Consider the following 21,480-nt stretch of genomic DNA (forward strand, 5'->3'; position numbering starts at 1 on the left):
GAACTCTAAACCTGTCTTGCCCGAGGTTATATAAGAGAGCAAGAAAACAGCTGAAATTGAATTTCCGAGACACCAATTACCTGGGATTCAGACTTTTTAGAGCCACTGGTGTCCACGGTGACCCCAAAGAATATTGGCTAGCTGTGAATCTGATTATACTCTGATGCAAAGAATGGGCTATGCACAGGCAAAGCGGAAGAAAAACCAACAGAAATCTGTGCTTATTCTAAAGTCCTAACAGCCTTCTGGATTAAGAAGCTTGCCATGCAGTTGGTCCTACCGTGGTCAGGCTTTTTTGTCAATACAAAAACCAGCTCATTATCCGGAGTGTCCAGGTCCTGCAGGCTCAGGGAAGAATTGCTTATCACCACTCCGGAGCTCAGCTGCACGCCGAGGGGCCGCAAGGTCACCCTGGGAGGCTCGTCGTTCTTCCTCTGATGAAAGCATAAAATATCAGGTCTCACGCGGATATTGGTTTAAGAAAGAAAATGCATCTTAGTCAGCGAAAGCACCATTGTCACACCAACTTTCACTCTCAAAATAGCATTTAATGGTCACCATCTGCAATTCCCCGTCAAAACGGTTTGTTTGAAAGAGGAGCAAGTCACACCAGCAAAATGTCCCCTTGAAAAGAAATGGACGTTCTACAGAAATCTTCAAGATATTTTCCACGGGGACAGTGATGGCGCTTTTTGGACCAAAAATCTGGACATGTGGCTAGAGAAGTATGAGTATATTTTGAGGATAAAAGAGCACATTGTTTGAAATCAAAACTGTCCTAGAAAACCCCAAAAGTATCATAGTACTGTAGGACAGCACCGTATCTAAAGGCGTGGGTTCCTAAAACTGTCTCCCTGACCTCGTGCCAGCCGCCTGGACCACCTCGGAAGGTTCCTTTCCTAGGAGAGAGGGGATTCCATTGCTGTCTTTTACCTTCTCTATCTCCGTCTCCCCGGGCTGGCAGAGCAAGCTCTCCAGCTGCTCAAGTGAGAACAAAGACAGCATCGAGGAACATGTTTCTCTGATGTTACAATTTAACAAATACATGCATCAAAAGTAAGAAAAGGCAAGTATGCATGTGACTAAATACAATAGTTTCAGGGGATAACAGGTATATGTTGGTTTTCAGCTAAATATGAGACTGACACTGTTTCTCTGTCTGACCCTCACAAACCGTTTTCACACAGAATGAACAAATTTTACCCCGAAGTGGAAATTCAGATTTCCAAATCAGACCCTCTCCAAATGCTAGCCTTAATTCTACAAGTGTCCGCAAGGTCAGGGTTGTATTTTTAAATTGACCTTGAAAACTGAAGGTTAAATGGGATCTTGTTTTTGAGCTCATGGAAGGCTAGCTAATGCTGGGACATTTTTGTCAGAGGCCCCGTGTTCCAACTTCGAAGTCTTTACCTCAATGGTGATATTGATGCTGTGGACTTCTGAGCGACTGTGTCCATCGGTTACATAAAAACTAAAAATATCATGCGTTGGCTCAATGCTTTCATGAACGCTCTGGAAGTAGTAAATGTAGTTTTCCAGGACATCTTGAATAGGGAATGACGCCTCTAGGTCACTGGTAGTTCCAGGGCCAAAACGATCACCTGCGTCAACATCAAGAGAGAAGTTTTACCTTGATCCACCCGTGCTTGCTCACTAGGCGGAACTAGAAAACATGACAGCATTATCAGCAAAAGACAAAATACACTGGAGGATAACAATGGAGGATGGGAAGAACGGAAGGCTCGAAATGGAAGATTCGGGGTCAAATTCCAGTTTCCCTACTATTTCTCATCCTCACAGGGGTACGCCTGCCGGCTGTTTCGACAGGGAACCAAATGAGATAAGACGCATGGAAGCACTCAGAGCGTTACTGTATATAGCAAGAATTTAAAAAAAGAATCCGCGGTTGTTTTGTTAGAAATCTGTGATAAAGTAAGTCCTCAGACGAGTAGCAGCACAAATGCAAGGTGCCACCTGAAGCTCTGCTCAGTTTCAAAACCGCCCTGCCTCGCACACACGCGAGAGGAAGCCTCCTCTTCCTCCTTCTTTTTTTTTTAGAGAGATTTTATTTACTTATTTGACCGAGAGCAAAGCGAGAGAGGGAACACAAGCAGCTGGAAAGGGAGAGGGAGAAGCAGGTTCCTGCTGAGCAGAGAGCCCAATGCAGGGCTTGATCCCAGGAGCCTGGGATCATGGTCTGAGCCGAAGGCAGGCGCTAAACAAACGAACCACCCAGGCGCCCTAGGAATCCTCCTCTATGTAGGAGAAGATTAACTGTATACTTGATCTAAGAGATACCTCAACAAGCGTGCTTTCATTTGACCTCAGTTCCTTAAGGAAACCTCCCCATGGGTCAGAGCTCAGCCCCCGGGACGGCACACCAGGGCTGCTGCGATGCTCCGAGACCATCCACGGCCGTCCAAGCACTGAGATGCTCAAGCTCCGTGCCGAGCTCCGGACATCGAGCTGGTTCTGGTTAACTCTTCTTTTCAACCCAACCCCAGCCAAACCCGGAAAAGGCCAAGGGGAAGAGTAAACACTGTCTAAATGATGGATGGCTTGTCTCTTCCTTGGTCTGAGTCTCTCTAATTGATTGATTTTAAGTTGTTACCACATTTTCCTCTGAAGAGAGGAGAAAAAGAAACCCCTGTATCTTCAAACATCCCCTGGATACATATCAACAAAGAAAAGTGTGTATAGAATTTCTGAAAGCAACAAAGCTTTCTCTTTGTCTCTTCCACGGCTCTTTGCAAAGATCAGGTCATAAATCAAAAAGCCATTGACTTCCTAAATTGTAGACACTGTCATTTTTTTGGTTAACCTTCCAACAGAAAGGCTAGGACTGAAAAAGTATTACTTACAATTTGTTTGAAATAAGAACTCAGGACAAGTGTTTTTTCTTCAACATGAAATGTGTTAGATTTTACCCATCGGGTTCCGTTCCTCTTGACACCAGGAGCATGGAGGAGTCTGAGCGAGCTGTGACCGGACAGTCCCCAGCACACACAGGTCAGTGTTTCCAGGACAGAGTGCTGTCATTCCTTCGAATTTTTATTTTCCCTTTACACTGACCGACAGCAAATATGAAAAATGTGGCTTGTTTACTTGGGTTAATAAACTAAATGATGCCTAAAAATAAACTCCCAGAGAGAAATGACTCACTTCCTGTCATTGGAAAACAAGCCATTCAACAAGCGAATCTGTCACCGAAGCTTTAAGCACCAGCCTTCCCAGTTTCAAAACTGCACCTTCTGCTTTCTCACGTAACTCGTTGTCATTAGTGCTTCCCCGCACCCTTCAGCAGAGTACACTGCGTGAAAATTAAACCATTCCTGATGCACGCAGGCTCTCATCCGGAACATCTACTACCGCGTCGTGCGGGAACCGGTGACGCACGCCCTCGAGACCCTCGAGGGTCTATTCTGTTTGCGCTGGTCCTAACCGACCGTAGAGCGCGTGCTGTTCCTTTCCCGCCTCACAACAGAATTATTCTGTTTCTTCCTGGCTTGCTGGTAAGAAGTTAAAGCTGCTCCTTGTAATAGTTTCCAAAAGGCATTCTGCAGAACTGCTGGGTTCTGAATCTGGATAGCCGGTTTCAGACACACAAAACAGGCTCGGGGCTGAACACCCTGGAGAGAGGGCCGGAGCCCGTAAAGTGTCTTGGGATCATCATCTGCACCCCCAGCCCTTCCCACCGCCACCTGAGCGCCTTTTTCTTACTCCCAGGCTCATACTGACGCAGAGCAGTGATTCTCCAAATACGGTCCCCAGGCCAGCAGCTATGGCATCGCCTATGAGCTGGGGGACATGCAAACGCAGGGGCTCCCCAGCCTCTGCCCAGGGGTGCTCTGGGGCTGCCACTCAGGACACTGTGTTTTCACAAGCCTCCAGCTGAGTCGAGTACCCACGAGAGTTTGAGAATCACTGTTTAGAGAGCTGGAGCTTGGCAGAAGTTTGACTTCTAGGCCAGGGAAATACTCCCCTGTAGGCAGTCCAGGTTAACATCAAAGCACGTGGGGAGGCTTTAAAAAAAACCAAAATCCTGGAGAGAAAAGAGGGAGAGACGGGTCTCCCCACCTTCGTGCGTGCCCTTCCTCTGCCCGCCGTGAGCCTCTCACGAACCCGTCCCTTCCAACAGCCATTCAGCCTGCTCCCACGGAATTCACTGGTCTGCGCTGTGTACCTCCTCAGGGCTTGGCCCTTGCCCTGGGCCAGCACGTTTGATTTCCTGGCATTTGCTGGTCTTCCTCTCCGTCTCCCTCTCCAGGCAGGGCTGTGTCTTCCTCACCTTCTTATCCTCCGTCTCTGGCACTAACACGTGTTGAGATAGATCTAAGTCGGCGATAAACAACCCCGAGTGCCCGCAATGAAAGGCAAGATCGGGGGAAGGACCCGCAGTTTTCCGGAGGAAAATGCAGCCGCCGCTAAGTGGATTCCAGGAGACGAGGCTCCAACCCCAGGCCTCATGCTGGCCCCAGACACGCTCAGTCCAGGGCCTCTCTGCGGGAGTTGCTAGTGACACGCCAATTAGAGCCACGCACCGGCCCGCGGAGATCTCACCGCAGAGGCAGCCGCCGGTGACCTGCCAGGACCTGTCTCAACTGCCAGTCACCGCGGTCTCGGGGGGCCGGGGACAGGACACGCTGTCTCGCCTCTCCTTTCCTGCGACACGCAGCAAGAGCCGCGGGGGTCCAGGGCAGATGGTGGAGCGGGGGGCTGTGGAGGGGTCACAGACGGACAAGCAGGCCTTCCAATCCATGTCACAGCCTTCGAAGGAGCTGAACCCGGAGCAGGGGCTCAGGTGAGCTGCGGCCGCCTTGCAGCGGAAGGACAGGCATCCTTATGTCCTTGACCCTGGGCTCCGAGGCCATGGGTCCTTCCTCTCCCTGTTGCTGGCGCTCCCGACCCCCACGCCGCTGTCTTGTCTCGCAGCACCGAGGGGCCTCCTACATCTCATCCGATCCTCTCCTTCGTTCGGCTTCTTATCTGTCCCCCGCCCCCCAGGGTCTGTGGCCACAGGCAGGTAGGGGTGTCTGTTCCTTTCGTGTCCCGTTACAGCCCTGCGCCTGGCACACAGGAAGCGCTCAGGAGACCCCGAGTGCCTGAACCTCCCTCCCTCCTGTGTCTTGGAAATGGATCTGCTCCTCCTTCGCCCCCGCGTCCAGCTTGGACTGGAGGCAGCTGCCCCCCCACCCTCCCTTGTCGCCAGGTCAGGAGCGACTCGGCCGCCCGGCCACGGCCTACCTGTGCCCGCGTTCTCGATGCAGCCGTAGCGGGGCAGCGCGCTCAGCGTAATGACCGCGTCGCTCCGGAGGCCGTCCTGGTCGGCGGCGGCGAAGAAGTGCGGGAAGGAGAGGGGGGCTCGCCCTCCCTCCTCGACCTGCGAAAGAAGAGATCCTGCAGCCCCCGGCGGCACACAACTGCCGCGAAAAGAGCAGGACCGGAACGTGCTGCCTGGGGGGACCTCCCAGCACCGGTTCCGCTGCCCGGAGGAGGCGAAGCCTCTGCAGACGGGGCGGGGGGGGGGGGGGGGGGCGTGCTGGCCCCGGGCCGCGCAGAGCTGCACTCGGCCACCGGGCTCCTGTGTCTCCCCTCAGAGCTGTGCTTGCCTCCCTGACGGACCTGGTTACGAAGGGGCTCTGGCCCGTTCTGACCCCCGCCTGAGCCCAGCGCGGCGGCACGGCTGCCTCGCTTCCCTCCCGTGGTTCCAAAGCCTGCAGCCCGGGGACCACCGTCCGGGCGTCCTCCCTCGCGGACCGGGAGGGTGACTGTCCTGCAGGCGCCCCCTCCCAGCAGGAACGTCCTGCTCACCCCCTTAGGGTACGTGCTGATAGGGACGCAGGAGGAAAGGGCTTCCTCTCCACACCCCAAAGTGAGTGCTAATCTTAAGATTAAGGAGGAAAATGAATCCATCTTAGTAAAAGCACTTGCTGGACCTAACTTTTTTCCTTTAGGGCCCTGCTTTGTATGCTAACCCCGTGACCTGATCCTGGTGCTTCTGCTGGCCTGTTGGGGCGCCTGAGCCTTTCACTCTGAACAATGCGTGGCCAGATGTAGAAAGATCTACGAGGTACAGAGCGGAAGCTCACCCTGACTCTGGCGATGGAGAAGAGCCAAATGGGTTTCCAGGGTATGCAATAGCAGAACCATTTGGAAACAAGTCAGTTTTACGGATTTTTAGTTGCTTGGCAAAACCAGAAAAACTCTTTGAGTTTTTGGCATGTGGTATGTACACAGAGCAGGACAAGGAGACTGAATTAACTCTTATGGAATCCCTACCATGTGTTGGTATGTATTGGTATGTACTGGCGGTTTAAAATGGTATTTTGTTAACAATCAGAGCAATCCTTTAGATAACAGGAATAGTTGCAGTTTAAAGATGAAATTGGGGCTAAGAAAGATTATATCGTTGGTCCAGGGTCACTCAGCTAGTCAATAGCAGAAGCAGCATTTGAACTCAGTCTGCGTAACCTCATGAACGGGACATATCTTATGGCCCCCTCCCTCCCCACCACTGGGAACTATAAATAAGCTTTACAGTAATAAATATTAGCTTAAAAAGTGACTTGGGGACATTGTCCATCTCCTCATATTTTAGTGCTCAGAAGCATTAGATTTTTAACTCCTGAAAGATATATTCCATTTATAATTTTACTTCCATTACTATATGTACCTAGTATAGTATACAAAATACTACACACACTTAGCATTTATGTCTAGCACATGAATTTTTTTTGACTAAATAATGTAAATACAATTATTTGATCTTCTGCATATATTTTCTCATACTTTCTGAAAAACTCATGACTGAAAACCATGCGTATCTCGACACAATTGCCTAGACACTTTGCAGGAAGAACTTGGCAGCCGATTCAGGTAGAAATCCTGTATTCACAACAGAACAGATTTCATCTCTGCACAGCACTCACTGCCCACTGCTCTGAGAACTGTTTACCGTGATGAGGTCCGCAAACGCAAGGACTGGAGGCGGGTTCTGAACAGGCGTGATAGTGACGGTAAACATCTGATTGTCCAGACGGTTGCGGTCCGTATCGGAGACAGAGAAATGGAAGCCATCAGTAACCAGACCGTCAGTCTCCGACACAGCGGAGTACCTGCACAGGGGAGGGCTGAGTCAAATGAACGAGCTCTGGGACAAGCCACGTAAGACGGCTGCATCTCTGTTTAAAAATGTGGCAATTTAGTCTTTCAAGGGACTACCGGTCAGTTGCTTAAATATTTTAATACAATTTTTACAAACTCTGTCAATAATACACAGTGGTTAAATACCTAATTTTCTGGTTGTTGACGTCTTCCATCGTGAAGTTGGAGACCTCTGAGAGCTCCTCCACCTCAGGTCCGGACACTCTGAAGAGAGCACCATACGTGGGCAGGGAACTTAACTGAATCCAGATCTCTGAATCGGGGGAAGAATCATCCTAATTGGGCAGACATGAGGCAAGACATGAACACACACTTGTAGGAATAAATACGTCCAGGAGGTAAAGTCATGGGTGCTTACTTCTCTGCCAACTGAAAAGGTCTCTTTCCCTTTGTGGTAAAGCAACGCCATTTCAAAGTGCATGAAAATCCCATTATTTATTCTTTGTAAAATACCTCTTGGATAATGTCTTCTTTCAAGAGTAGCTCAAGAAAACAGTGAGGAAATGCACTTTAGGCATGGGACATAAAACAAAGAGATGCCCTATTGCTACTGTAGGAGCTCCACAGGGTTGTGCTTTTATGACATGAATCTAGTGAAGAATAAAACATGGTCGGAGACGTAAGTCTCCATCCCATAAACACAGTGGTAGGCTTCTTTCCGAGTTTCAAAGGATGGTTTACTTTTTAGAGAAACAGATAAAACTCCAACATACCATGTAATACAATGAGAAAGAAAAGTGTGTGAAAGAGAAGAAGGGAAGTCATTTAGCATAGCCAGTGACTCACTATAAGTAATATTTGACATGGGAAAAATTTTAGCATAACAGACGAATTTAGGAAATCTTACGGATTTCATTTTATCAGGATGGAACCCACAGATACTCAACCCTCAAGATGACCAATCTTAACCATTTTCCTTTCCTTCTGCAAGGCTTATTAAGAAATAAAATTGGCTTTCTGTGTTTCTCCACGAACAGCTGTATGTCTTAATGAACAATTTCCTCTTTCTTTAAGGATATTGTGGAAATATCTAGGAGGCTGGCAACATCTTCTTGGAGAGCTTCCCTGAGTCATTGTCTTTTAGAGCAGTTGGCTGTGAACATACTTTGAAATGCAAACTTCCATGCTTACGTTGTAAAACTGGTTGAAGTATGGATCAGGAATGTGCTCAGCATAGACACCAGGTGATCTGGGGCAGAGGATGTTAGTCAGTTTTTGCTTCTACCTCTAGGGGCCTTTTTAAATCGACAGGTCAGAGCCTCACTGCAAGGTCACAGAATTTTCCTTATCTCCTTACATCACCTGACACAATTAAGGGAGGAAACTCAAATTCATCAAAGCTGCCAAACTTCAGAAAATTTCCCTTAAATTAATACTTTAGAAGGTTCTCTATTTTTCCACATGGGTTATCAAATACAATAGGCAGACCTCCAACATACTATTTCCTAGAATTACTATGAGTACCCTCTGAGAGAGAATTTTAAAAGACAGCTAAGAGTTCCAAGGTATTATCTTGCGAGAAGGTGATGAATTACAAGGACAGAGCTCCTGCCTCTTGATTAGAATGAATAGCTTCAAAATTCCACATTGGCAAATTTGGCCAAAAAAAAAAAAAAATGCTATTTCAATGTCAGGCCGATTTATTTTAATGTTTCAAATCTCAAATGACTGCTTGGTTTGAAAAAGTGCGAAATCACCTCGGTTTTTTTTCTTCTGAAAACGCCAGCATAATTTCAGAAAATAATTGTTAATTATTTTTATAATTAAATAAAATTACTACTTCGGCATATCTAAGATATGATGGATACATAAACTCTCATAAGAATGTAGACGTGTCCTCCTGTAATTTTCCAACTTTCTTACCCCTTTTGCATTGATTTTTTCATTTTCTTTTTATTGCTTATACATCTGTTGACCCACCATTCAACACAAGGACTAGAACACTGATAATTAACAATTATGTGTGTGTTCCTCCTTTACCGTGTCCTTGGGTCTCCCATGACCCTGGGTTTTATTTCTCATTTCCTTGAAATTCCTTGATATTATTTGATATATTACTACAAAGTATTTTTAGTTGTTTTCCAAAAACTTATGAAAGGAGAGTTAGTTAGACTTTCCCCTTGTGGGACCTACTTTCCTTTTTACTCAGTAGTGGACCGCTGAGATCCATCGATATCATTATACGCAGCAACAGTTCATCTCTGTGTCCCACAGAGGAAGTGCATCACAGGTTATATTACCCTGTCGATGGACATTTGTCTAGATTCAGTATTTTGGCTACTACAAACACTGTTGCTCTGAATTTTCTTGGGCATGTCGTTTGGTATACATATGAAACTTTCTCTTGGAGAGGAATCTAGGGGTGGAATGGTGACGGTATACGATTGCTCTTCCTCACAGGAAAATGCCAAATTCTTTCCCAAAATGGTTTGTTAAGTTGACTCTTCCATCAGCAAAGAACCTTCTGCAGATCCATTTCCTCTCCAACATTTGGTACTTTCAGACTTTGAAATTTCTGCCAGTTGAATTGGTATGATATGGTATATAGTGTTTTTTGCTTCCCGTGATGCCTAAAAAAGTGATTATCTCTTTTTATATTTATTGGCCCTATGGATTTCTCTTCTGAAATTCCTATTACTGTCTCTTGTTCATTCTTCTACTGGGTTATTTTTTCTTCTTGATCTGCAGACTTTTTTGTATTTTCTTTGTTGTTTTTGGTTATATGTATTTCAAATATCTGTTTCCAATTTGTAACTTGTCTGTTTTTTTGTATTTCTGATGTGTTTGGGGGAATAGAAATTTAATTTTAATATAGTCAAGTTTATCAATCTTTTCTTTACAGTTAGCACTTTTTGTTTCTAGTTTAAAAAATTCTCTCCTTTCCCAATACCTAAAAATACTCACCTATTGGCCACAAAGAATTGTAGAATTTCAGTGCTTGATTTGCCTGAAGTTAATCTCTGTGTACAGTGTGAGGGAGAACTACAAGTTCTTTTTTTATCCATATGAATAACCATTTTGCTCAGGTCTAGATTTTAAATAGTTCCTACCGTTTCCACTGATTTTACAACACAGTTCCATGTGTCGGTCTGTTGCTGGACTCTATCTGGTGTATTCCTGGGCGAACTGCTTTAAACAGTGCAGGTTTATAATCACTCCTGATAGCTGATAGGGCAAGCCCTTGCTCTCCTATGATTCTTTGGCAGAATTTTGGCCCTTTGTTCTTTATTGTAAAATCAGCTTATCAAGATCCATAAAAAGCGCACCGGGCATTTGACTGGAGCTCAGCTGAATGGAAAGAATGATGCGCAGGAGAATGGATTCCTTTTTGCTACTAAATCTTCCTGCTCGTGCATATGGAATGTCTCATTATTTATTGGGTGTTTTTTAAATGTTTGTCCATTAAGTAAGTGTTATAACATTCCTCGTAGAAGTCCTGTCTAGTTTTTGTTAGATTTAGTCAAACAAACATGATTTTTATAATGCTTTTGTAAGCGGCATCATCTTTTTCGTTACATTTACTGGCTATTTTTTGCTTATGTCTAGCAATACTATTGCTTTGTCTGTCTTCTATCTGACCCCTTGTAAATGCTCCCTTTCTTTCTAATACTTTGTCAAGACATTCTTTTGGATTTTCTTTACTTGTTCATTGTATCAGTTTTCCCTAGAAATTACCATCCTTTTGTTACATTTATCCCTGGGTATGTTTTATGTGATGCTATTAGAGATAGTATCATACTTTGAACTATTGTATTTTTGGCTGGTGCATGGAAATACCATCAGCTTTTTAAGATTAATCTTCTATCTTCTTCTCCCACATTACAGATGAGAAAGCTGAGTCCCAGAGAGTTAAGTACCCTGCCCGGGTTATTACGCTAGTAAGTGGTAAGCCTGTTTAAAAGTCATCCGTTCTAACTACAAAACACCCCCCCCCCCCACCACCACAACTTGTTTGCCTGCAGTACATAGCAAACTGTTGGGAAAGCATCATTTAGAAACAAATCACACCGGATCCCCCTTTTACCTTTTGTCTCTCTTGGCACCATGTCACCCTCCTGCAGTTAATAACACACTAATTAAAAACAGGCTCTTCTGCTCCTACCTTTTTATATTCTGTTCCATTTATGATCAGCATTTCAGGTGGCTTTTCCAACCTTTCTGGATGTTCACTGCAAAGTTACTAACTACGCATATCTGGAAAAATTTTCCCCATGACACTAAGTACAAATTTCTTCTACAACCCTCAGCGAAAGTTAGTATATAACTTAGCTAAGTCTTTAAAATATGCTATGCTTTCAGCAGGCTCAAACAGTTCTTTTGGAGTCTTTCTGCTCTGGTGAGTAAATTCACATTCAATCAATTTCTGAAAATACATGTTCGGTTGCCAATGGGCTCGCATTTTGATATGCAGCTTATAATATGCAGTTAATGGGCAGGAACTGCTCCTGGAGAGCTATTTTGGCCTGTCAAACATTTTTCAAGCCTTGGTGATCTATTGATTAAATCTGTATTCATGCATTTTTATGAATTCATGGAGTTTCATAAGATTTAGAAGACCATAACCTATGGTAAAATCACCTGTCAGTTAAAAAAAAACAAAAAACAAAAAAACAAAAGCTGTTCTGAAACTATACTAGACCCATGAGAAGAATCAGGGTGGAATGCAGTTTCCCATAATTTAAGAAAAGACAATTTGAGGGGAAAATCTGTGCTAAAGCAATTGAAGCAATTGTTCCCAGGCCAATGTTTTATCTCACATGCTACTATCCAGGACTAGATTTTACAGCCGGACTCTTTAGCCCAGAAAAGGATTACTTAAAACTATATAGTATTAAAAAACAAACAAACTAACAAACAAAAAAACCAATGAAAGAAAGAAAAAGCCCAGGTCACTGGTGGGAATTTTAATGTAGGTAAGGAAAAGCTCAATACTAAGAATGATTACCATTCAAATAACCATCATTATTTTCAAGGTATTTGTCAGAACTATTATGTTTACATAGCGAATTTGTGTATGTTTACAATACACATAACAGAAAAATAAAATTAATTATCCTCATTATCCTTAGCTCCAGGAGAGAGGAGTATAATTAACCAGGGTCACTTAGCAAGTTAGGGCCAGATGGAAAAAAAAGCCCTGATGTCCCTCAAACTACCCTTGGTTCCCTAAATACAGGGCTTCTTTTGGGGCATGGGATGGAGGGTGAGTCAGGAATCGTGCCTAGGAAGCCCGGCAGAGAGGTACTGCCAAAGGAATGTGCCAGCATTCTGTCTAGATCTGGCCCTGAGACCAAAGCTGGTGAAAGTGAGCTTCCTCTCAGCGGGCCATGAAATATTATTACTTATTAGTCATAAATCAGGTGTGTTCTTCTAAAGTGTTCTTTCCTCAAAATTGCCATTTGAAATATTATGGATGGAGCTTTAAAAAATGGAGACTCAGGCTTTTCCGGCATAGGCACTGTTTCCTGTTGACCATCACCCATCCCTACACAATCTCATTGTGTTTCCACCAAAGTTCCGCTCGTTCCCTTGTCTGCTCAGGAGACGTGGGGAGCAGCCAGAATAAACAATGGAGCGGAGCTCTGGGGGGCTGAGAAGAAACTTCCTTGTATGGCCACCGACCTGATGCCCTGAATCTTCAGCCATGGCACTGCTCTCTAGTCAAGCCCAGGGAGAGGGTGCAGTGAACAAGAAGAACTTACGACATAAGCGAGGTGTGACCTGGTGATTACGGCTGTGCTTTTACTGGCCACGGTGATGCTCAGAGAGGCACCAGCAGCCAGCTGAGGCCCCCGGTCCTCTGAGAGTGACACCTCCACTTTCACTTCCACGGTTGTCGCTGACGTGCCATCTGTGACTGAGATCTCCATGCTGTCTTCCCGGGCAGAGGAGCCATCGTGTAGGTACTGCAGAACATTTTTCTCAATATCTTCATATGTGAAGGTGTCACCTTCCGAGAGGAAGACATATTGCAAAGCCAATTCCTTCTGGGAATAACGCTTTTCATGTATATAACACCTTTGTTCTCAGGATTTTGAAGTACATATAGGATCATATACTCTGGGAGTTGTAAGTTAATTAGCTCAACCACACACCCAGTGTAGGATTCCCTTTACACCACTCTTGAAAGGGGGTTATTCAGCCTGTCCTTCAACACTTCTCAGGGTGGGAGGCTCACTGCTTTACAAGGCAGCCAATCCCACTGGAGATAGCTTTGTTTAAGTTCTTAATCATACTGAGCTCAAATCTGCTTCTGTGAGATCCAGTCATCATTCTTAGTTTTAGAGAATAAAGGTCAAGCCTCTACTCTTTAGGACGACCTAATCTTGGATCTAACCTTGACACTGAATTTTTTTGGAAAAAGTTAAGAAAATAAATTATGGTTGATGGATCTGTAGCAGTCTTCATTTTAGTTGGGAGTATAAGGTTTTTCTAAATTCAAAAATACCTAAAAATTTAAAAACAGACTTAAAGTTAGAAATCCAAACATTGTAGGTCTGGAATACAAATTTTTGACAGATTTCACAGGTGTGTGAAAAAGTCTCAAGGTCATATAACTTTGGGAAAACAGATTAAACAAAATTTAAAACTAATAATTTTTTTGAACTGCAGGATTTATTAGAATTTTAGAATCTTCAATAGGGAAATATTAAAGCATTCCAAAGTTGTTTGGTCATGGAACCCTTTCTACAAGATATGCCTCTTAACGTCATGGGCCCCCAGGATTCCAGAGAGTATAACTGAAAAATTGGTCTTCTTGGATGTTATATTCAACTCTACTTCCTGACAGATTATTGGCACTAGTAATTGGTGCTATGAGTGTGACTAAAGAATTTATTCATTTTCTGTATTTGTCTTCTAAGTCTTCTCTTGACACTGTGTTATTGTGATTTACTGGTGTTAGTGGTATTGTGCTTTAAAAGAAATAATAAAATATTTTACAAACATCTTTAGATGGTATATATTAGTTACACAGTATAGGTTAAATATAATGTTAAGGTGACTGGGTTCTGACTGGTAAAGCTCCTTAAGTAGTTCCCTTAGGATGCTAGAAATCTATTCTCATGATATTTCTTATGTTCAGCAAATTTAAAAAATCTGCCTTTGTGACTCCCAAATGCTTGTTGGTTGTTCTTCAAATTCTATCTAACTTCAAGGTCAAAGATTTATTCCCCTCTCTCTGCAGGGCTATTTGAAAGAATGCATGACTACATGACTATTAGGAATTATATAAAGGTTTCTGAGAAAGTACAAATTGTTGAAATAAGCATATAGCATCCCAAAGTGACTACTTTGAAAGACAGAATACTCACTTTGATGTGTAGGGGCTAACTATTACACAATTAGATTGAGCTGTGTTCCTTGTCCTTTTTCCTACTTTCTAAGACAATCAACATGTATTATTTTTCTATAATTGAAGAAAGTACAAGAAATATGACTTTGGAAAGCTGGTCCCATGATCTACCACAGTGTTACATCATGAAGATACGACTTAAAAAATGTGTTTCTTTCTTTATGGATGAAGACACAGGTTATTTATGCTGTCAGAGTTTCAGTGCTAAGGAGACTGTGAAAATTAACATAGCAAACTAAGGAAGACAGGGGCGCCTGGGTGGCTCAGTGGGTTAAGGCCTCTGCTTTCAGCTCAGGTCACGATCCCAGGGTCCTGGGATCGAGCCCTACATTGGGCTCTCTGCTCAGCAGGGAGCCTGCTTCCCCTTCTCTTTCTGCCTGCCTCTCTGCCTACTCTCTCTGTCAAATAAATAAAAAAATCTTAAAAAAAAAAAACAAAAAACACTAAGGAAGACAAACTCATCTTCATGACCAACCACAGGAAAGTGGCACCTGACGCTTTGTATGAGGTGGTTCTAAATGCATTTACTCCAGATAAATCAGCCAATTTCAACTAATTTCACCCACAACTTGAGGAAACAGCCTCATTGTTTTGGCTTGTGGGTGCAGAGAAAGAAGTCCCAAATCTTTCAGCCAATGGACTAAGAACTAAAAATTGTTCCTTCAAAGTCTCTCCTCATCGTTCGTTCCACGGACTTGCTTTACTTCTTGTCTGAGACATAAAACTAGAGCAAGAAACCCTTCAAGCATGCCCATGACCAAGGAAGCAGTTACCTGTGGCCATGGGCCCTTGGAGCTCGGCTGTGTACTTCAGGATCACACCATGCTCGGGAGGTTTCCGGAGCTCAAAGAGGAGTTCCTCAGGAGCAGTCTCGGTGTCTCTTATTACCAGCTGAAGTCCTGCAGTCGGGAGACAGGTCACTGTGAGAGGACGTGTACGTTCCAAACAGTATGAGTTGCCTACATTACAGCTACAGGGCAGGCTGGAAGCATTGCTGCGGGCAATCTGATGGTTGCAAGAAGGCACCGTTGACTTCCGGTCAACCACGGAAGAGTAAAAACTGATGACACAGTCAATTCCTAAATTGCAAGTTGTTCACTTACTTCCCAATGTTAACTTGTAAGTAGGTAGTTCTGAATTAAGAACACCTTTCCATACAAATGAGGGCACAGAAGCTGACATATAGGTCAGTTCTGACCGGCTGGGCTAGGTTTTCTTCCAGAAAAATGCTCCCAGAAACTGCTTTGGCTTTTCATTATTTATTCCCTTCTTTTTCTGAATCCACAGAAGAGCCAAGTTGTCTTAACAATGGCTGCTAGGTGGGCACTGGGTGGCTCAGTGGGTTAAAGCCTCTGCCTTCAGCTCAGGTCATGATCCCAGGGTCCTGGGATCGAGCCCCACATCGGGCTCCCTGCTCAGCAGGGAGCCTGCTTCTCCCTCTCTCTCTCTGCCTACTTGTGATCGCTGTCTGTTAAATACATAAACAAAATCTTAAAAACAAAACAAAACAACGGCTGCTAGGGCCATCACAGAAGTGAGAAAGAACAGGGTGGCATGGCCATCGTCTTTGTGCATGAGGCTTGTTTAGAAATTGGATGATAATTAATTTCAGGCCAATACTCAGGGGGAGAAACCAGATAAGGATCTGTAGAGCACAGCTAACAAACCCCACAACATCCACTGTTTGCTTTTAAAACTCGCTGGGTGGAAGAATCAGGAAAACTGCTGAAGAGTAAGTGCACTGAGAGCTGAAGAAAACCACGTACAGAATAACCGCGCCCAGAAGCTTTGCAGCTTCTGAAGGTTACTGTGATCTGTCATTTCTCCTGTTGCTCTTCACCTTCTAAACAGAAAACAAGGGCAGCCACTGAGACCGCTCCTCTCCCTTCTTGTCTCTGCTGGAAAACACATTCTGTGTTGTGCTTTGTCACCGAACACTGGCCTGGGAAGGGCTTATTTCCTTCTCTCTGGCTGCTTCTATTTGCGTGGAAATGGGCAGAGGGAAGGACACGGGTGAGAAGGCATATCCCTTCTGGAAGAAGAGGTCATTCTTTCTTGGCAACCATCAAGAGGTTTAAACAGGGACTGCTGTTGAAATATGGTTCCATTCCCAGAGGCATGTTTCTTTTAGGCTCAGTTCCTACCTATAGCAGCGCTCCCTCCTGGGCTGACCTCAAGCAGGGGAGCTGTGACCTGGAACGCCGGCAGGTGCTGGTCAGTGGGAAGCAAATGAATGGTGAGGACCATCTCCGGACTCGTGTGGGCTCCATCTGAAACTGGAAAGGATAAACACACATGCACATCGACGTGTAGCCTGGTCACCATCAGGGGCTTCCCAGGAGATTCTCAGATCACCTGGACACTTTGAAGCGATGCTCACAAACGGAAAATGTAAGCAAGCAAGGAAGATTGTGAGCGCGCCTCACGAGGTTTTCTCTCCTGGATAATGAAAGGCTAAAAGACCATAATAACAAAGTCATTCTATAAAGCAAGCTCCACGACAAGGTGATCCTGGTAAATGTTAGTGGAAAAGAAAGTAATATAAAATCTGCACCCTTCAATGATGCCCGTAAAGACTTTATTTATGAGTGGCACCTGGGTGGCTCAGTCAATTAAGCCTCTGCCTTCAGCTCACGTCATGATCTCGGGGTCCTGGGATCGAGCCCCGCTTTGGGCGCCGGGCTCAGCGGAGAGTCTGCTTTTCCCTCTCCCTCTGTCACTCTCCCTGCTTGTGTTCTCTCTCTCTCTCTCTCTCTCTCAATCTCTCAAATAAGTAAATAAATAAATTCTAAAAATAAAATTAAAAGACTCTTATTTATGGAATTATTTTTTGATTCATTCTCCTCATGTCCTGGAAAAATATTTTCTTTCAAGAGATCTCGTTTAGAAATGACACATCCGTCTCATGAGGAAAGAGCTTTTTAAAAAGGACAGAAAATACCCACGCGAGTATCTCAGAAGGCAATTATTGGGAAGCAAGCAGACCTATTCAGTTTTTACGGGATCGTCACACACTGCAATACACGGAAGATACTTTGTGAGGAGAACCATGACTTTAAGATTTTATTTCCTGGATTGTCTGACATCCAAGCGAACGCCAGTCACCTGCGGGAAACGGAAGCAGGTGTGTCTGGCGGTTGACTGATTCCCACCTTCCCGGACCTTAAAGCCCCCTCGAGTCTCCAAAGCCAGGTTTGGAAGAACATCTGTACCAGCGGTTCACCGACGTGTTTATCGGTAGTCGCTACGGACAAAACGCTGCTGTTGATTGTTCTAATGTGAGCTCTGCCTGCCTCCGGGCCGGTTTCCTTCGTCCCCTTCTTCTGGACTCAGCAGCAAGTCCGCAGGAGGCTGGCATCTACTTAAGTGAAGTAAAGGGATGCTCAGCGGCTGCTCGTAATGATCCCACTTGGGCTTTAGATTTGTTTTTTTCCCTGAGAACAGATCTAAAGGAGATGGCTGGGTTTTATAAGGTGCACTCCATGTCCTAGAGCGGTCCAGAAATAGCCCTACTGAAGGAGGAGACATTCCGCCTGCGAATGAAGGTTTATGGCTCTGGTCATTCGGCCAAATGCCACGACAGTTGCCCCTGCTTCTTTGTTTAGGCTCGACCTCCTCTCTGGAACATCAGGGACAGGAACAGACAATTCCTAATGTTTGGAGACTTGGGGGACAAACATAGGAACATTTCCCACAAATTTCAGCAGATGCTGAATCTCTGAAGCTTCTGGGATCTAAGTTAAGAACACGTGCCTTAAATAAAAATCACTATTGTGAGATACAATTTTACTTTATGAAATGATTTGCATTGATTTCACTTTTAAGCGGGGCAGACCTCGGGGGGCCTTCACCACCCTTACTGCCGCAGAGGGAGGGAGACACCCCAACGCGCCAGAGTCTTGGTAACGCCACCGCGCCATCAGGGTGACCCTCGCCTATCTTTCCCTCTGTGAGTAAACGGAAGAGAGCTATTTGCTGGCACATGTTTTGTAACTAGAAAATCTATCAGTGGGGTGCGGAGTTTCGTAAACAAATATAAGAACTTACAATCCAAATGTCAGCAATTATATGTCTAGCTGTTCCTTTAAGCAACGTTTCTGATTTCTCTGAGAAACAGTTTGCCTCTTTAGGTCAGAGGCTCCCTGCGAGCACCACTTGCCTCGTGTATTTCCCTTGCTCAGGATGGCTCTGCAGAGAGTCTGGGCTTGGTCTGAAGCAGTCAGGTCAGGAGTGTCAGCCTCCCTTCCTGTCTTAGCCCATCGACCAAATGAGCTGTTCTTCCTCACTCTGGGTCAATGTCCAGGCTCGGGCTTGTTGCCACCTTAGCTCAGTATGTGCCCAATTTAACATTTTCTCTCACAAAACTCTGCTAAAGGAGATGGCTTCCTACCAGTTTCCAAAAAATGTTCTCCTTAACGAAAGGGAAACTTTTATACCCTTCCCAACAATGAACTTGAAATGGCTCATGGACCTACATGTGAAAGGCAAAACTATCAAACTCCTATAAGACAACAGAGGCGAAAATGAGATGATCTTGGGAAAGGTGATGCCTCTTTAGATAAAACACAAAAGACATGATCCATGAAAGAAATCACTGATAAGCTGGACGTCATTAAAATTAAAAACTTCTGTTCTGTGAAAGGCAATGTTAAGTGTATGAAAGGAAAAGCCATAAACTGGAAGAAAAAATATTTTCAAAACATTCACATGATACAGAATTGTTATTAAAAATGTACAAAGAATTCATAAAACCCAATAATAAAAAAAGAGCCCAATTAAAAAACAGACCAAAGACCTTAATGGATATCTCACCAAATAAAATACATGGATGGCAGATAAACACATGAGAAGAAGCTCCTCATCATGTGTCAGTAGAGACACGGAAATTAAAACAATTATAAGATGCTATTATGCACCAATTAAAATTGCCAAAATCTGGAACACTGACAACACCAAATGCTGGTGAGGATGTGGAGCAAAAACTTACACACTGCCGGTGGGAATGCAAAGTGGCACAGCCCTTCTGGAAGACAACTTGGCTCTTCTTTTAAAAACAAAACTAAATATACTCTTACCATGTAATACAGCAATTGCACTCTTTGGTGTTTACCCCAAGGATTTGAAAACTTAGGTCCATACAAAACCTGCATATAGATGTTTATAACAGCTTTAGTTACAATTGCTAAAGCTTGGAAGCATCTAAGACGTCCTTTAGTAGACAAAAGGATGAAATAAGCTGTGGTACTTCTCGACAATGGAGTGTCATTCAGCACTAAAAATAAATGAATTACAAAGCCACGGAGAGACACAGAAGACCCTAAAATGCATATTGCTAAGTGAACTACGCCAACCTGAAAAGACCCTACACTGTGTGACTCTCACTCTGTGACATTCTGGAAAATACAAAACTCTGGAAGACAATAAAAAGAACAGTGGTTGCCGAAGGTGGGAAGTGGGTCTGGGAGGTGAACAGAGAACACAGGGGATTTCTAGGGCAGTGAAGATACACTATAGGATATCACAGTGACAGATACATGTCATTATCCACTGGCCAAAACCCACAGAATGTGCAACACCAAGAATGAACCCGACAGTAACTACCGACTGTGGTTGATTATGACATGTCAGTGTAGGGTCACCCTTAGTAACAAATGTACCATTTTGGCGAGGGATGTTGACAAGGGAGAAGTTATGCTATGCCTGGGTATCTGTGGGGGCAGAGTGAATGGGGACTTCTCTGTACTTTCAATGTTTTTGTAAACCTAAAACTGCTCTAAAAAAATTCAATCTTTAGAACACTTTAAAAAAAAATTCATTCAACAACAGCAAAAGAAAGAAAGAAACCAACCAACCAACCTCAGGCAGAAATAAGATAAATTAATTTGAGGTCAGCCCAACATCTATTTCCTTTACCCTGTATAATGGGTTCCAGGACCACTTAACTTACAGTCCTGGAGAAGGTAATAGTTAACCCCTTCACCTATTCAAGATTTCAGGTAAAAGTTGAGGCTTAGAAACAAAACAGGCACACTCTTATGATACTTGTTTTTCACAACCAACACACATACAGACCAGACTAAATAAAATATCCCATGTTCCATGTCAGAAACTTGTATTTAAGTCTTGGCTCTACTGTTAACCAGGACTGGAGATCTGGGCAGATTACTTAATGACCCTTCATTTCCCTGGCCTTAAAATGCTAAAAATAATACCTGTCCTTACAGTCTTGTTACGAGGATTAAATAAGACAATTTATATTGCATATTGCTTTATAAAAAGTGAAATACTATATAATCTGTTGTATATTATTACTGATTGTATGAATTATCTAGAAGTCAATCACTGGAAATGACCTGATACTGGGTTCACATCAATAACAATAAAACACTGGGGGCGCCTGGGTGGATCAGTGAGTTAAAGCCTCTGCCTTGAATCGGGTCATGATCTCAGGGTCCTGGGATTCAGCCCTGCATCGGGCTCTCTGTTCGGCAGGGAGCCTACTTCCTCCTCTCTCTCTGCCTGCTTCTCTGCCTACTTGTGATCTCTGTCTGTCAAATAAATAAACAAAATCTTAAATAATAATAATATTAATAATAATAATGATAACACACTGGATAAAGAATAATAAGGCATCCAAATTGGAAGGGAAGAAGTAAAACTGTCATCATTTGCAGATGACATGATATTATATATGGAAAACCCTCGATGCCACCAAACACTGTTAGAAATAATAAAGAAATTTAGTAAAGTTGTAGGATGCAAAACCATACAAAAATCTCTTGCATTTCTATACCCCAATAATAAACTCTTGGAGATGTTAAGAAAGACATACAAATGGCTATCAGACACATGAAAAAAATGTTCATCATCATTAGCCCTCAGGGAGATTCAAATTAAAACCACATTGAGATATCACCTTACACCAGTTAGAATGGCCAAAATTAACAAAACAGAAAACAACA

The 21,480-nt window shown here is 43.9% G+C and overlaps 1 protein-coding gene across 4 annotated transcripts in view; it reads right to left on the reverse strand.

The window, feature by feature from the left end:
• The window catches only part of FRAS1 (Fraser extracellular matrix complex subunit 1), a 409,111-nt gene that overhangs the window by 80,684 nt on the left and 306,947 nt on the right, over nucleotides 1-21,480 (reverse strand). For all 4 annotated transcript variants that reach the window (XM_059156621.1, XM_059156705.1, XM_059156534.1 and 1 more), the window contains 8 exons: nucleotides 16,663-16,794; nucleotides 15,292-15,417; nucleotides 12,867-13,114; nucleotides 7,291-7,439; nucleotides 6,956-7,115; nucleotides 5,245-5,380; nucleotides 1,411-1,601; nucleotides 281-434 (listed from right to left, as the gene is read on the reverse strand). In XM_059156621.1, the coding sequence (XP_059012604.1) occupies nucleotides 281-434; nucleotides 1,411-1,601; nucleotides 5,245-5,380; nucleotides 6,956-7,115; nucleotides 7,291-7,439; nucleotides 12,867-13,114; nucleotides 15,292-15,417; nucleotides 16,663-16,794 (1,296 nt within the window). The remainder of the gene's footprint in view (nucleotides 1-280; nucleotides 435-1,410; nucleotides 1,602-5,244; nucleotides 5,381-6,955; nucleotides 7,116-7,290; nucleotides 7,440-12,866; nucleotides 13,115-15,291; nucleotides 15,418-16,662; nucleotides 16,795-21,480) is intronic.

Source organism: Mustela lutreola, chromosome 1 (genome assembly GCF_030435805.1).
Source record: "Mustela lutreola isolate mMusLut2 chromosome 1, mMusLut2.pri, whole genome shotgun sequence".
Classification (NCBI taxonomy): domain Eukaryota; kingdom Metazoa; phylum Chordata; class Mammalia; order Carnivora; family Mustelidae; genus Mustela; species Mustela lutreola.